Raw genomic sequence first — 14,521 nt, 5'->3', positions numbered from 1 at the left:
ATCCAAAACAACAAGATGAAAAGATCCATCTTCACCCTCTCAAGATAAGGAGAAGTTTCTTTTTTTTCCCCGCCCGCCGCCCCCCCCCCCTCCCGTAGTTATTTCCTCATTTGCTGTGTTCTATCAGAAAATGTCTTGGCTCCTCCACTGGTATTCTGCCTGACTGAATAACGCCCTTTAAAACTGGTATTCAGCAGCTATAATAGACCTGCAGACTGATTATGGGGAGAGGGGGGGTGCGATTATGTAGTAAGCCTTTAAAATAAGCTCTGTTAGGAGGCTTGAAATAGCTGATTTCCCCCTTGACACAAGTGCACGCAGAGATGTCAGAAAGAGTAGACATGGGGGATGGAGAGGTGGGAGGTCCGTTATTAATACAGGCAGCACTCTCGCCGGCGTGACAGTTGCTGCTGTTTCCAAGAGCTGAGGGAGAGGCGGCTGCCACTTCTTCATGCCACACAGGACTCGTCGCCAGAGGAGGAAAAGCAGAGTTGCTGTCTCTGGCAGACATTTCCGCCAAGCTTGAGGAGCAAGAAAGAGACAAGAGAGTGCTAGAGAGCTTGTGCAATGCCGTTGTGAAGAGAAGCAGCCTTGCTCTGGGCTGGGGAAAGAACGACATGACCTAGTAGTTCACCGCCTTGCGCTGTTGTTTCTCATTTCTCCGCTTCAGCGGGCAGAGGAGCAAGCGGTTGGCACGAGTCCTCCGTCCGGGGGGCTCCGCTCTGCGCTCCAGTCAGTGAGTCGGCGCCCAGCTGAAGAGCGAGGCAGAGGCGGCGGCTCTTGCAAGCCTGTCAGGGCGAGCAGGGCAAGAGAGTGCAAGTGCGGCGGGTGTGTGGTGGGTCTCGAGCTGCAGCCCGTCTGGGCTCGTCGTGCCGTCTGGCGAGCCGGCCCCGCACCGCGCCAGGCATGGAGAGCAAGCGCTGCTTCGCCAACCCCTTTGATGACTACAAGGGCAGTCCGCTGGCCGGGCAGTGCAAGGAGGCGGCGACGCCCTTGGTGACGGCCACCATCGACCGCATCCTCAAGGAGGTGTCCCCTCCGGGCAGCAGCGGGGAGGCGGCAAGCGGCCTGAGCGGCTGCCAGGGCGGGCTGTATGGCGGCGTGGCCGGCGTGGCCTACATGCTGTACCACGTCGCGGAGTGCCCGCTCTTCTCCCAGGCGCGGGACTCCTACCTGCGAGCGGCCAAGCAGCTGGTCGACGCCTGCCTGCGCTACGAGGCGGACTGGGGCGAAGCCGACGCCGACACCCGCGCAGCGTTCCTGCTCGGCGGCGCTGGCGTCTACGCCGTGGCCGCGCTTGTCTACCAGGCGCTCGGACTGCCTGACTGGGCCAGGCAGCTGGGCAAGTTCCGCGAGCTGTGCGAATTGTGCGTCCCCGTCACCTTCCTCGACTGCGGCTCCGACGAGCTCTTCGTGGGCCGAGCCGGCTACCTGTGCGCCGCCCTGGTGCTGAAGCAGAAGCTGGGCTTGGAGGTAGCCGCGCCTCTCATTTCCGTCACGTTCCACACCTTCCCTTCCCTTCCCTTCCCTTCCCCTTCTTTCTTTCTTTCTTTGGATTTGGTTATCGGAGACACACACAAAGGATCTGCCAGTCATCACCACAAAGGTTAACTTTACTATCTTCTTGAGGTGCTCCTCTTAAGTGCACCTCAAAATGTTATCTTTTATTCACAAAGCCCCAAGTCTCTTTCAGACGCACTTTAAGGGTAAAATGAACACAGTGTGGACACTCTACAGAGGTTCTAATCAGGGGTGTAGCTATATTTGACCCCTGCCAACTGATCAAAGAGACATCTTTTAAAATGGTGATTCTCTTATATTTAGCAGGGGGAGAGCAACTGGCTCAATCCAACTCCAGCACAGCATCCCTCCGGTGACTGTTGCTGGTATCTGCCTTATTTTTAGATTGTGAGCCCTTTGAGGACAGGGGACCATCTTATTTATGTGTTATTTTTCTATGTAAACTGCTTTGAGAACTTTGGTTGAAGGAGCGGTATATAAATATTTGTTATTGCTGTTGAGTGGATGGGTTCAAAGAACCTGACCCCCCAGCTCCTGAGGGCCCCCTAGCTCCACCTCTCCCTATTTTCTTCATTATCTCCCCCACTCTGAGGGGCCTCCAGGGAGAAGGACGAACACGGTCCCCTCTTCCCTAGCTATGCCCCTGGTTCCAATGAACACATGGTTGGAGTTGGAGCCTGCTGATTCAATGCCTTTTCTCCATGCATGTTCATTTACCACTAAGAAATGTCTGGAAAGGGATATGTTTATGTGTTTATGACATGAATAGGATGAGGGGGAGTGGGTGAGATTGTTCCTACTGGCCCCTCAGCTGACCTCCAAAGATTTATCCAAGCCTTTGAATACAAGTTGTGTAGGTGTAGGCTCTGTTCACAGGGTAATACATGGAGGCTGGGGCTGGAGTCAGCAGGCGGGATTCTGTTCCATGCTCATGTTCATTTCTGCTCAGATGAATACAGAGTTTTGCTTTCCAGTACTGGAACTCATCAAACAATAAGTAGTTAGATGACTGCAGGACTGTCTTGGGCTGCATCTGGTGTGCACTTTTCTGGGATTAGTCTCCATTGAATATAGCAGGACTTACTCCTGAGCAAATCTGAATAGGATTGCATTACTAAGCTATTTTGTAGCCCTTGTTGAATATTAATTTTGCTTCCCACCCCAAACCCCCAATATCTTGTATACATAAGCAGGCAATTGTTTCCTGCTCAAGGGGACAACGGGCAGGGAAGGAATTGTACAACTTTAAAGATTTTGTATTAAAACTCTTTCTTTCCTCCACAAGGGGATGGATACTTAGTTCTCTGCTACAGAGTGAGGGACAAGGGGCTGCAGCCAGGAAAACTACAGAGCACAATTGCTCCCACTTTGAGCCAGCTGGCTCCCATTGCTCCTTTGGGACAACTCAGAAAGTGTTGTCTCAGTGGTTTGAGGAAGGGAGAGAACTGTGCTCCCCTTTTAGGATGTTCCCATTTAGACTAGATAGGAGGAATTCCAGGAGCAGAGCTGGTCTTGTGGTAGCAAGCATGACTTGCCTCTTAGCTAAGCAGGGTCCACCCTGCTTGCATACGAACGGGAGACTTGATGTGTAAGCACTGTCAGATATTCCCCTTAAGGGATGGAGCCACTCTGGGAAGAACACCTGACTGTTCCAAGTCACCTCCCTGGCATCTCCCAGATAGGGCTGAGAGAGGCTCCTTCCTGAAGCCTTGGAGAAGCTGGCCCGTGTAGACAATACTGAGCTAGAAAGACCAAAGGTTTCTCAGAATATGGCAGCTTCCTATGTGACTATGTGAATCTAGCAGCCCCAGGCAGCTGCTGCCTGTACTCATGGGGTTGGCTGCCCCTGAGAGTTTTGCTGATTTCAACAGCCAGTCTGTTCTTCAATCTTTTTCTTGGGGTAAATTATGCTAAGAGCATTTGTTAATGCAGAGATGCAGATTAACTGATGATTTACCCTTTTCCTAGTCCAAAAGACCAATTTTAGCTGAAATCAAAGATTGTAGGATACAAATTTCATATGTAAGTAGAACTGACCAGTTACGGATAGAGAGAAACATGAAATAAAAGGCATTTTTTTGCTGTTTAACAACAAAACATGGAACATTGCTGAAAAATAAAAAAAGTAAAATAAGAGCATGACCTTTAAAATATGGGTTGTCTAGCAGCCTTACTGTAGCGTAGTATTAATCATGACAGAATCACCATCTTGATAATACATTTCAAAATTACATGATAAAAAATAGACTCCTGTCATATCTTAGCCATGAAAACGTTTGCTTGGAAACCAATCACATTAATTTCAGTGAGACTTGCCTCTAGCAACTATGATTTGAGAGGCAGTAAGCCAGCAATTCATCTACTGTTATAAAAATAAATGGATTTTGCAAGAATCTACAAATCTAGAGTTTAGTAATACACTTGAATATCTACAGAAGTATATGCAGAACATTCCTGCTTTAACTCATACCTGGATGAAAAATCCTCCAAATCAACAGAAGAAGAGGGAACTGTTTGAGCCATGCATTCAATGTATACATTCATTTTATGTTTGTTTTTTAAAAAAGTGTGGATTAGTACAGGTTGCGGTGGTGTTTGTTTTGACCGAATGCTACTCAGGGGTTTGAGGATACTGAAATACGTACAACAGCTACCTGTGGCTTCGTCAGAAAGTTGGTCCTACTGTTAGTTATAATAATTCTGTTATAACTATTAGTACAAATATTTATATACTGTTTTTCAACAAAGTTCACAAAGTGGTTTACTAAAGATTGTGGTTGACAAGATGACAAAAATTACTCAAAGTAGTCCCATTGAAATTAAAAGGACTTGTCCTTTTAATGTAAATGGGAAATTAACTTGTCCTTTTAATATCAATGGGACTACTTTGAGTAATTTCCCTCATCCTATCAACCTGTGTGTTTATTTGGTTTAATTTTTTTTTTAAAAAAAAATCCATTTAAAGTGGTTTAATTGAGATTGTGTGTTTTCAAGCATGAAATAAGTATCAGAATTCATAATATACGGTGCTTTGTTTTTTTGGTCCATTGCCTTGGACTTTAGGCTCAGTGATGAGGAACATGAGGATAGAGATGATCTGGTTGACATAGGATACTTGGACTTCCAGAAAGCTTTTGACAAAGTTCTTTATCAAAGGCTCTTGAGTTGAGTTAGCAGTCATGGGATAAGGGCAAGGGCAGAGCCACCATTGAGCATACAGGTGTGAAGAACCCAGGCAAATGCTAATCAGGGGCTGCACCTGGCGCTCCAACCACACCCTCTGACATCAGACGCAGGGGGTATAGCTTTGCTTGCAAATGGGGCCATGTGGCCCCATTTGCAGGCAAAATCCCCAACCAGTGCCATGTTCACGGCGCAGCCAGAGTGGCTCTCCCTGTCTAAAAAGCACTGGCCAGGGACTGTGCTTGCAAACAGGGCCGCACAGTCCTGTTTTGCAAACACTGTGTTCACAGCGTGGCCAGGAGCGACTCTCCTTGCCTTTTACATCAGATGCAGGGGGCATGGCTTAGCATCTGCCATCAGACACAGGGTGAGGGGCTGGGGGCACCGGCAGCAGGCTGGACACAGGCCAACATTGGCCTCCCTCCACCTCTGGATAAGGGGACAGGTTCATATGTGGATTGGTAACTAGCTGAAGGACAGGAAACAGAGTAGGAATAAATTGACAGTTTTCATAATAGAGGGAAGTAAGATGTGGCATCCCGCAGGGATCTGTACTGAAACCAGTGCTCTTTAATTTGTTCATAAATTGGGGTGACCAGCGAAGTGACCAAATTTGCAGATGACACTAAACTATCAGGGGTAGTGAAATCCAAAACAGATTGTGAGGAGCTCCAAAAGGATCTCTTCTTTTGTGGGAGACAGTGGGCGACAGAATAGCAAATGTTGTCCAGTGCAAGCAAGTGTAAAGTGATGCATATTGGGGCAAAAAAACCACCCAGCATCACCTATACACTGATGGGGTCTGAGCTGTGAGTGACTGACCAGGAGAGAGATCTTGGGGTCATGGTGGACAGCTCATTGAAAGTGTAGATTCTGTGAATGGTAACTGTGAAAAAGGCAAATTCCATGCTAGAGATCATTAGGAAGGGGATTGAAAATAAAAATACTAATATTTTAATGCCCTTATATAAACCGTTGATGCAGCCACATTTGGAGTACTGTGTGTAGTTCTGGCCACTGTATCTTAAGAAGGACTTGGTAGAACTGGAAAAGGTGCAGAAGAGAGCAACCAAGATGATCAAGGGCCTGGAGCACCTTCTTCATGAGGGAAGGCTACAGCATCTGGGGCTTTTTAGTTTGGAAAAGAGGCGACTATGGGAAGACATGATAGAATGTCTATAAAGTTATGCATGAAGTAGAGAGGGAGTCAATAGAGATAAATTAGGATTGAAATGTCCTTTAAATTGCCCCTTTGGGCAACTGGTAAATTTGCAGATTCTCCCCCATCTAACCTTTGCCTTTTGAAGAAAAAAAAGTAATATAAGTTGCAGACCAAGAAAATTGATAGTATGAAAAATTTAATGCTCACTAGCCACTTAATGGCACAGCGGGGAAATGACTTGCCTAGCGAGCAAGAGTTTGCTGGTTCAAATACCTGCTGGCATGTTTCCCAGAATATGGGAAACACCTATATTGGGCAGCAGCGATATAGGAAGGTTCTGGAAAGGCATCATCTCACACTGAGTGAGAGGCGGCAATAGTAAACCCCTCTTGTATTCTACCAAAGAAAACCACATGGCCCTGAGGTCACTAGGAGTCAACACCGATTTGAGGGCACAACTTTACCTTTACCTTTAGATATCAAAAGCAAAAAAGTTAAGTCAGTTAAATTAAAGTAAGAGCAGAAACATTGACTGACTAATCCTACAGTAAATGTTCGCATTTGGTCAGTGGCTGAGCTAATATAGGGTAGACGGCTCCAGAAATTGTGTCCCCTGCCTGCGAGGCTGCCTCGCCCTGCCGCAGGGGCCATCCCACTCCCCTCCCCTGCCCAGCTAACAGCCAGCTCTCCACCGCGGTGTGCCACACTGCCCATCCCAAGCAGCACGCAGTGCTCCTAGGCACTCGGGCCTTTTTAAACAGTCACTGCATCTTTTTAAACAGTAGGAGTTTAATGATGTATTATTGACACTATATATCACTAAGCGACATGTACAGAGCCATTTTGCCCTTTTGATGGGTTTTGATGGTCCTGAGGTGGCTGGAAAACAAGGGTGTGTGTGTGAGCGCACTTCATTCCCAGCTGCCTTGGAGTCAGAGCTGGCTAGAATGCAGGTGATAGGAGTATGCCTCTGCCACTGCTGGGGGCAAGGAGGCTGCCCCTGCCTCTGTCATTGCTTCCAGGGAAGTCTGCTACTGGGATAGAGAGCAGTGTTTCCTGTAAGAGGAATTCCCAGATGTTGATGGCTACAACTCTCATGATCCTTGGCCAAAAGCCATTGCAGCTGGGGATGCTGGGAGTTGTAGTCAACAACATCTGGGAATCCCTCTTACAGGAAACACTGATAGAGAGCCTGCCACCATCACCACGGGAGGGCTGCCCATAGAAACACAGGCTACCCATGTGCTCCCTATGCCACTGCATGTGTGTTTCTGCGCCGCCCCCACCCCCAAGCAAAGAGATTTGCTAGATATTTTGCATGAATATTAGTTAGTTGCTGGTTGTTTTCCTTCCATCCTGATTCTAAATGCATTTGTGTGAATTAGGTTGCTTCAGAGTCAGTAATAGTTACTTCCTTATGCTTAAGATCACCCTCATAAAATGAATGTGGTTCACTCTGCAGCGGGGTTGATTCTTCATTGAGAAAAGGATACGGATTTCTGACTTATTCAACCGTATTAGACATTCCATGGGCCATAACTTATTTTAAATACTGATAGATTTGTATTCATTCCAGGGAATTGTGCCAACAGAACTGCTGTCTTACAGTGCTTTAGGATTAATGAAATAATGTACATGAATTGTTTGAACACCAAAAAGCTTTACAAAGTATTATTATTATCAGGCCCAGATTAACTGTCTCCTTGCTACTTCACATATACAGCATTAATAGGTACATGGTGTATATCTGAAAACTTGTGAGAGGTAAACACTCCTTGGAGAGCAGGGGCCTACTGAGGTATATATAGGGGTCAATAAAATATAACATTGCTTCTCACGCATCATAGGATATAATTGGAATGTTTTTGGTTTAAGAAAAAGAGATGATGAGGGAGGTTTAGAAAATCATACATGGTGTGAAGAAGGTGGATCAATAGAGCTTTTTCTTCCTCTCACAAAGAAGTCAACCAGAAAGGGCATGTGACAGGAGGGCATTGGGACTTCCACAAAAGTTGTCATGATGGGGGTGCTCTTGGTGCTTCCACTTTCTAATTATGTGTGTAGAGAATGTATCATTCGTACTGGCCTCAAAATAGACTTATTGGCAGTAGATTAAGGATAGACAAAAGGAAGTACCCTTTCACCCAACACATACTGTAATTAATTTATGGAATTCACAGCTATAGGATATGGCACTGATTATTTCAAAGGAAGTTAGACAACGTTCATCAATTTAACATTAAAAAACCAAAAGAGTTGCATGGGGAAAATTCCACCAGGTGGAGCTTTTCTTGTCATTGCAGAACTGTGATGGAAAAAAAAAAGAAAAAATGCACATTTGGAATGCTTTGCAAAGTTTAGGGCTCCTGGCAGAGGCTGACACTGGCAATACTTTGTGCTGTCACTGGTGGCTCAAACATCCAAGGAAGCAATCAGTGGCTTGCTCATATTGAGTACTATTGAGTACCCTGGCAAGGGGGTCTGTCCAGTCACACCTCATAATTAATTAGTTAAAGTCTTTACCATGCCCATCCCAAAGGACTTGGCTGTAATCTACACAAAAATTACCACCAGCCTTGCTTAAAAAATATTGCAGGACTGTAAAAGAGCAGATTCAAGTTAGGACATAAAATAATTTTATGCTCTGCATATCACACTTTGGGTTTGGTTTTGGTTTTGAATATGTTTTGCACTCTTGGCAGTTTATGAGATCTGGTACTTAATCTTCTCTGTTCTATTCTTCAAAATTTCCTGACATCACAACTACATCAGCACATCTCTGATAATGTGATATTTATAACTCTGTCTCTATAACATTGTTCCAAGGGCATCCTGGATTTGAAGTCCGTCCTACCTACCGTATAGAAAATGTATGGGGATCTGTACTCTTGATAATATTCATTGTGTTGTTCTCTTATGATGCAGATCAAGATTTCTGGGGGCTGGTGCTTAGTCTATCTTTCAGTCTGGTGCTGTGATGAACCAATTGTGAAGTGGAACATGAGGGGGGCTTTAGTGTTATGGAAACTGGATGCAACACTAGTATACAAAGATGATGGATTTTATGCAAAGTGCATCATTAAGAAATCCTTGTATGGTAGTATTTGTAATGCTACTGATTGAGGTAGTAATCCCAAACAATAACCAAAATTAAAGGATTTCAAGTCAATGGAGTGTCCCAGATGACTGCCCTCTACCCCCTCCCTCCCTCCCTCCCTATCAGTACAGTCGCAATGGAGGCTAGAATTTCAACTAATTCTGCAATCATGGCATAGCATAGGCAGTCTAAAATCTTCTGCCAGAGAACCTACACATCATATTTCGAGGTGTGCAGCACAGGACTACATTGTTCTATTCTTCTGTCTAGAGAACCTTTTGGTGACAAGATATTTCTGCACAAAAAGGAGCATTTTTTGCACAGCTTGCCAAAGGCTAACAATGTATTACTAATACTCGGCTTCGCAGGCCCTCTTACAGGTACCCTGCTGCCTCAGAACTCCAGATGCAAAACAACTAACAGGAATCTCAACTCCTCTGCTACGATTTGGATGCAAGGATAAGGCATCCTACACAGGTAAGCATTCTTCAGAGGGGGAAACCCTGCCTCAGAGCAGGACTTCTCCACATCTTCCATCACCCCCTCCCCATGAAAAGAGAATACTCATACTAGAGAAAGACTCCCCGCTTTCTCCCTGTTTGGGATAATCTATACTGGCTTAACAGTCTTCCCTTACACAACAGGGAGCACAACAAGCAGAAACAAGCAATGTTCCCCACACAGAGAGGATGTTTGATAAGTAAGCAGTGTGTCTGCACTGGCCACAAACCCTGAAATGCAGGCAACCTCCTGCTGTACATTGGTGAGGGCAAAGGGGTGCATGGTCACCTTTCTTGGTGAATAGTGGGCACTATTCGCCAACTGTTGCCACTGGTGACTAAACAATCATGATGTGTTCTTCCTTGCAGGATGAGAGCTAGGATACATGGAGCACAACAAACAGAAACTGCATAGAGAATTCCAATGCAACTCTCTCCATTGGATGGGTTAGTATTATGTGAATGCCTATATTGCCTGTCCCTAGCTGTAATTCTCCAGACAGAGATGTCAGAGGAGCTACTGGTGGGAGAATTGGGAGCTAGGCAGAATGGAAGGGCACTAGGTGGCAGCACTTTTTCTGAAGGTGTCACTACCCAGTCCTGAATATGTCCCTGGGCCCTTCCCAGATGGCGGTTTTACGTCACTTCACCACAGGAACGGTGGTTGTGTGTTCATAAATAAAGAATGTCAAAGTCTGTGTGAGACATCAAGGTGCCCTCCATACACAATTCAGATTTCCCCCTGCACATTGGAGCTTAGCCCACATTATCTCTGTGCTAAAGAGTTAATTTTTTATAGTGCCTTTTGGGGATACTTTGATATATCCTGACATTTCTTCTGAGATGTATGGAGGGACCGTACTGATAGAACACCTTTTCTTAAAGCCTAACTTTTCTTTTTAATTTTTTTAAAAAATAGATTTACTCAGTGATCTTGTGGAAGACTGATGGCCTGAAGGGGAAGCAATTCACCCACTTATCTTGTTGATCTTCCCCAAGATTGACTGACTGAAGGAGGAGCAAAAGAAAAAGAAACACAGATATATCTATCCAAACACAAAACCCAGCAGAAGAGTGCCAGCTGCTGGCAATAGACAGAATTTTCACCACAGGCTTTATGATGGTGGGGGTGGAATGTGCTAATGTGTTTGGTCTGGCAAGTTGTCCATCTTGAGGAAGTCCCCCCCACACACACACCTTTTAAAGGATATTGAAATAAATTTCCATGGGCCCAGTTGGAATTTTTCAGTGAGACACACCTTACATGTACAGATAGGAAAGAGGAGAAGCAGTGCCCCACCTCCTGTAGAAAGCCATTGGCCAGAAAGGGCCAGAGAAAAACTGGGGAGCAAGCAATATGAATGGTGCATAGGAAAAAACCTCAAGGGTCTGAGATGGAGGAACCCTATTAAAACAACACTGATGTGAATGGCTCCCAGGTTTCTCCGAATTATCTTTACTGTGCTTATATGTGGCTAATATATGCCCTCCTAACTCTCTCTACTTTACCCCACTTAATGGGCTGCGGTAAAGCCAGCCATCTGGGAAAGGCCCTGGTCACACAGGATTTCTCTACTACAAAAACTCATTAACACCTCCATATTTCTCTTTTCTCTTTGCAGACATGCAATGTGCAGTGGAAAGAAAATTCCACCACCAGTTCCCTGCAAATCATTCACAAGCAAGATCTACAGCAGCAGCAGCAGCGACAGTGACCAGCAGGAAGCTAGCCGTCCCTCTTAGGGATTGCCACCTTTTTGTTTTATCAGGGTGCCTGTGCATGACTAACAGACAATAATGTAACAGGCACAGCAGTACCCTGCATGGAAATGCGGTGATGGGGACAACTGCAGCTGTTGCTCCTTTGTCTGTCATGCAGTTTCCTCAGGTACAGACCCTGACTACTCTACTCCTCCATGTTGCTTTCATCACTGATGCTGTTGAATAAAAGGTTTGGCTGTTTCAGTTGTGACTCTGTTCTAATGAGAATTAGCAGAGAACCATCATCACCCTGCTTATTACTCACCTCAGGACTGTACGTACACATTGGAGGGACCCTGGGGGCTGCACACAGACAGACACACACAGCAGCAGCAGAGAGTCAGTCTACCTGCCCTGCACAGTCTTGCTAGGATAACTAGTGAGAGAATAAACTTAAGCTGCTTCCTGCTTCTCCACTACTGCTGGCATGAGAAACCAAGCAGCTAGTTGTCCGAATAGGAGGTAATGAGGTCGGAAAGGTAACTAAGCAATCAGCCAAAGAACATGGGAGGAGGCATGGCTGGATGGGATGCCTAGGTAAAATAAAGTGAAATGCATGGTGTGTGGCCCAGTTGAGGCCATCTCTCACTCTGATTGGCTCTAATTGTACAGTGCCTCTGATTTGCGCAAGTATTGCTTTCCAGTCCTTCCCCCCAGGAGTCTCAAACTCAAATTTGGGTAAGGAGTTCTCAGCCCCTGCCATTTTTTTGGGGGGTGGGCAAGTGAAGGAGTCTAGTTTTTAACTTGTTTTGTTACCAGACAACCACCTCCAATTTTGGAAACAGTTGGCTTTTGACCTAAGCAAGGCTAATAGGTGCTTGATACCATTCAAACTGCTGTGTCATGCAAAATCTGAGCCAGTGCAAAACTATCTAGGACAAAGAAAAGCATCCATCCTGAATCCCTTGCATAGTTAAGGTGACCAGGGGTCTTACACAAGCCAGGGGTCTTACACACACAAAACGGTTCTTGAGAGTTTGAACAGCCCCACCTTACTATACATTCAAGACAATCATCCAGGCAGCTAATTAGATTCAGCATAATACATCCCTTTGTCTGGCTGTAATGGTTGGCACACACCTCATTTCCATGCTGTACTGAAACATCTCCCTTTGTGTTTCTGAGTTTTCCCACCTTTGCAACTTTGCAGAGGGCAAAATCCTACAAAAAGGATTTATTTTTAAACCTCCATGCTGAAGTTTTTGCTGTGGAAGATGGGTGGCATACTGTATTGTCACCTGCAGTCCAGAAAACTGCCTGGCTGAGAGGACACCTGCCTGTGTCCTCAAACCCTTTCCCCATAAATGACTCACTGGACTGCTGAGTCCTTGAATGAGCTTACTGTGGGGAGACCTGCACAAGATTGCTCTGGAGATTCCAGAAACGAAGAGTCCTTGGCTCACTCTCTGTGTGGACTTGCTACAGACAGGAGCTTGCCGGCGGCTGCGGAATGGGCTGGACCAGTGGCCCCCTACCCCTGTGGAGATGTGTGTGTGTGTGCTAGCATGCGCATGCCACAACCCCTGCACATGATATCACCTGCTGGGGGCGTGGACACCAGTGGCAAGACGGGTGAGCTGCCTGCTGCACTTGGTGCTTGGTTCACGTGCCGTTGTGGCAAATATGTTCTTTTACTGCCTGACTGATCTCAATGGCACGTGAATGAAACACCCAGTGCAGTGTGCCTGGTGCAGGGACAGACAACAGACTGGCAGCCCACCCGAAGGTATGGAGGAAAGCAGGGCCAAGCCTCTGGTGGCCCCCAGAAGCAGCAGCAGGGGAACGCTCATCCCCACATGTTCAGTGGTGGCCACATGCCTGCTACAGACTAATCTCTGTACATGGCTACCTGTCTGCTTCTTGGACTCCAGAGTGGAATCCCTGAATCCTCGAATGGAACCACTGAGGCTGCCCTATTCCTGTGCCAATTTGTTGAGGACTAACCCAGTGCTCTTTTTCCTATGCTGTGGGCATGCAGCGTACCATAGCCTTAGAACCTGTGCCAAACCAGCACCTTACTACTGTCATTCCTTTTTCTGCAGCTGAGACTTGGGAGTCTGCTCAGTGAGATTCACAGCTTTCAGCCTCACACACAAAACAGATTAAGGTCAAGTATGCTTTTGATTTCCTCCTTATTCTATCTCTTTCTCTCCTGCCTTTCCCCCCTCATTCCAATGCCTGCCAACTACCAGGCTATTAGAGCTTTCGCTCTTGCTCCCTCCCACTTCCTCTTATAGCTTCCTGGGAGCTGCCTTCATTCTTTGCACAACTGTGAATGTACCAAGGCTGCCAACTGCTTCATTTTACATTGTGCCTCTGCTTTATATTAGAAAGTCTCCAAGAACACCACCTAGTTAAATCTTGTTATTTACACTTTATGGGTGGGAATGAATGGACTAAACCAGGGTTTCTTAACTTGGCCCCCCAGATATTGTTGGACTACAACTCCCATCATCCTCAGCCACAAAGGCCATGTCTGGGGATGTTGGGAGCTGTAGTCTAACAACATCTGGGGGCCCAAGGTTAAGAAACCCTGAACTAAACTTTTGTCTCACATCCTACCGTTGTACTCCTTGTTGGGGGATTTAGTTCCTGGAGCAGAGAAAAGATTAGAAATCAGCTCCTCTAATGGGATGCCAGTAGAGACGCCATTGCGGTACAGTCAACAAAGTTCTCATTTTGGTACCACATAGAAGTCTCTCTCAATATCTGATTAATATTACCAGTGCTCCATTGAGGAAGGCTTTTTGCATGTTTTCATTTTCAGACTATGTCTTCAGCATATTTTGAAGGTGATTTTTGCAAACTCCCAGTGGAACAGCGCCTTTGTCCTTGCGGCACTGGTCAAGTGGAGGACATCATCCACTATGTCCTCTATTGCCCTATTTATGATGAGATTGGGGGGGAAACACTGAAGATAGATAAACTTAAGGGGACAGATGTAAAACGTTTTGACTTATCTTCTTACAGATGTAATTCCACATGTCAGCTGTCAAGTTGCTACTTTAGGTATGCTTTCTTTTAAACTCAGAAAGAAACGTATATTCTAAAATGTAGCATTGGTTTTAGCTCAACTTAACTCATGTGACTTCTTGGTATGTTGCATTTCTTCTGTTATGTTGTGTTGTGGTATGTTATGACGTGGGGTCACAACAATAAACTTATTACTTACCTATATAAATTACACTTTATTTCTTTGTTTTCAAGTGCCTTGCCTCTGCTTCTCTTCCTTCCTTTGCGGTACCCTAATGTAGACTTGCCTTTCTAGACTGCAGTCTGTTATTCATGCTTGTAAAT

General features: G+C 45.8%; 1 protein-coding gene and 1 long non-coding RNA gene across 4 annotated transcripts in view; both read left to right on the top strand.

Moving 5' to 3' along the window:
* Nucleotides 1-207: 207 nt before the first annotated feature.
* The window catches only part of LANCL3 (LanC like family member 3), a 72,774-nt gene continuing 58,460 nt past the window's right edge, over nt 208-14,521 (top strand). For 2 of the 3 annotated variants that reach the window (XM_053312736.1, XM_053312737.1), the window contains exon 1: nt 208-1,473. In XM_053312736.1, the coding sequence (XP_053168711.1) occupies nt 907-1,473 (567 nt within the window). In that variant the 5' untranslated portion in view covers nt 208-906. The remainder of the gene's footprint in view (nt 1,474-14,521) is intronic. The other variant, XM_053312735.1, reaches the window with a different exon arrangement.
* Nucleotides 1,523-14,430, top strand: LOC128352293 (uncharacterized). The gene is made up of 3 exons (XR_008320305.1): nt 1,523-9,440; nt 9,833-9,910; nt 11,086-14,430. It is a non-coding gene; the product is annotated as an uncharacterized LOC128352293 (long non-coding RNA).

The sequence above is a fragment of the Hemicordylus capensis genome, chromosome 3 (genome assembly GCF_027244095.1).
Source record: "Hemicordylus capensis ecotype Gifberg chromosome 3, rHemCap1.1.pri, whole genome shotgun sequence".
In the NCBI taxonomy this organism is placed as follows: domain Eukaryota; kingdom Metazoa; phylum Chordata; class Lepidosauria; order Squamata; family Cordylidae; genus Hemicordylus; species Hemicordylus capensis.
This window is presented reverse-complemented; position numbering and strand designations above follow the sequence as displayed.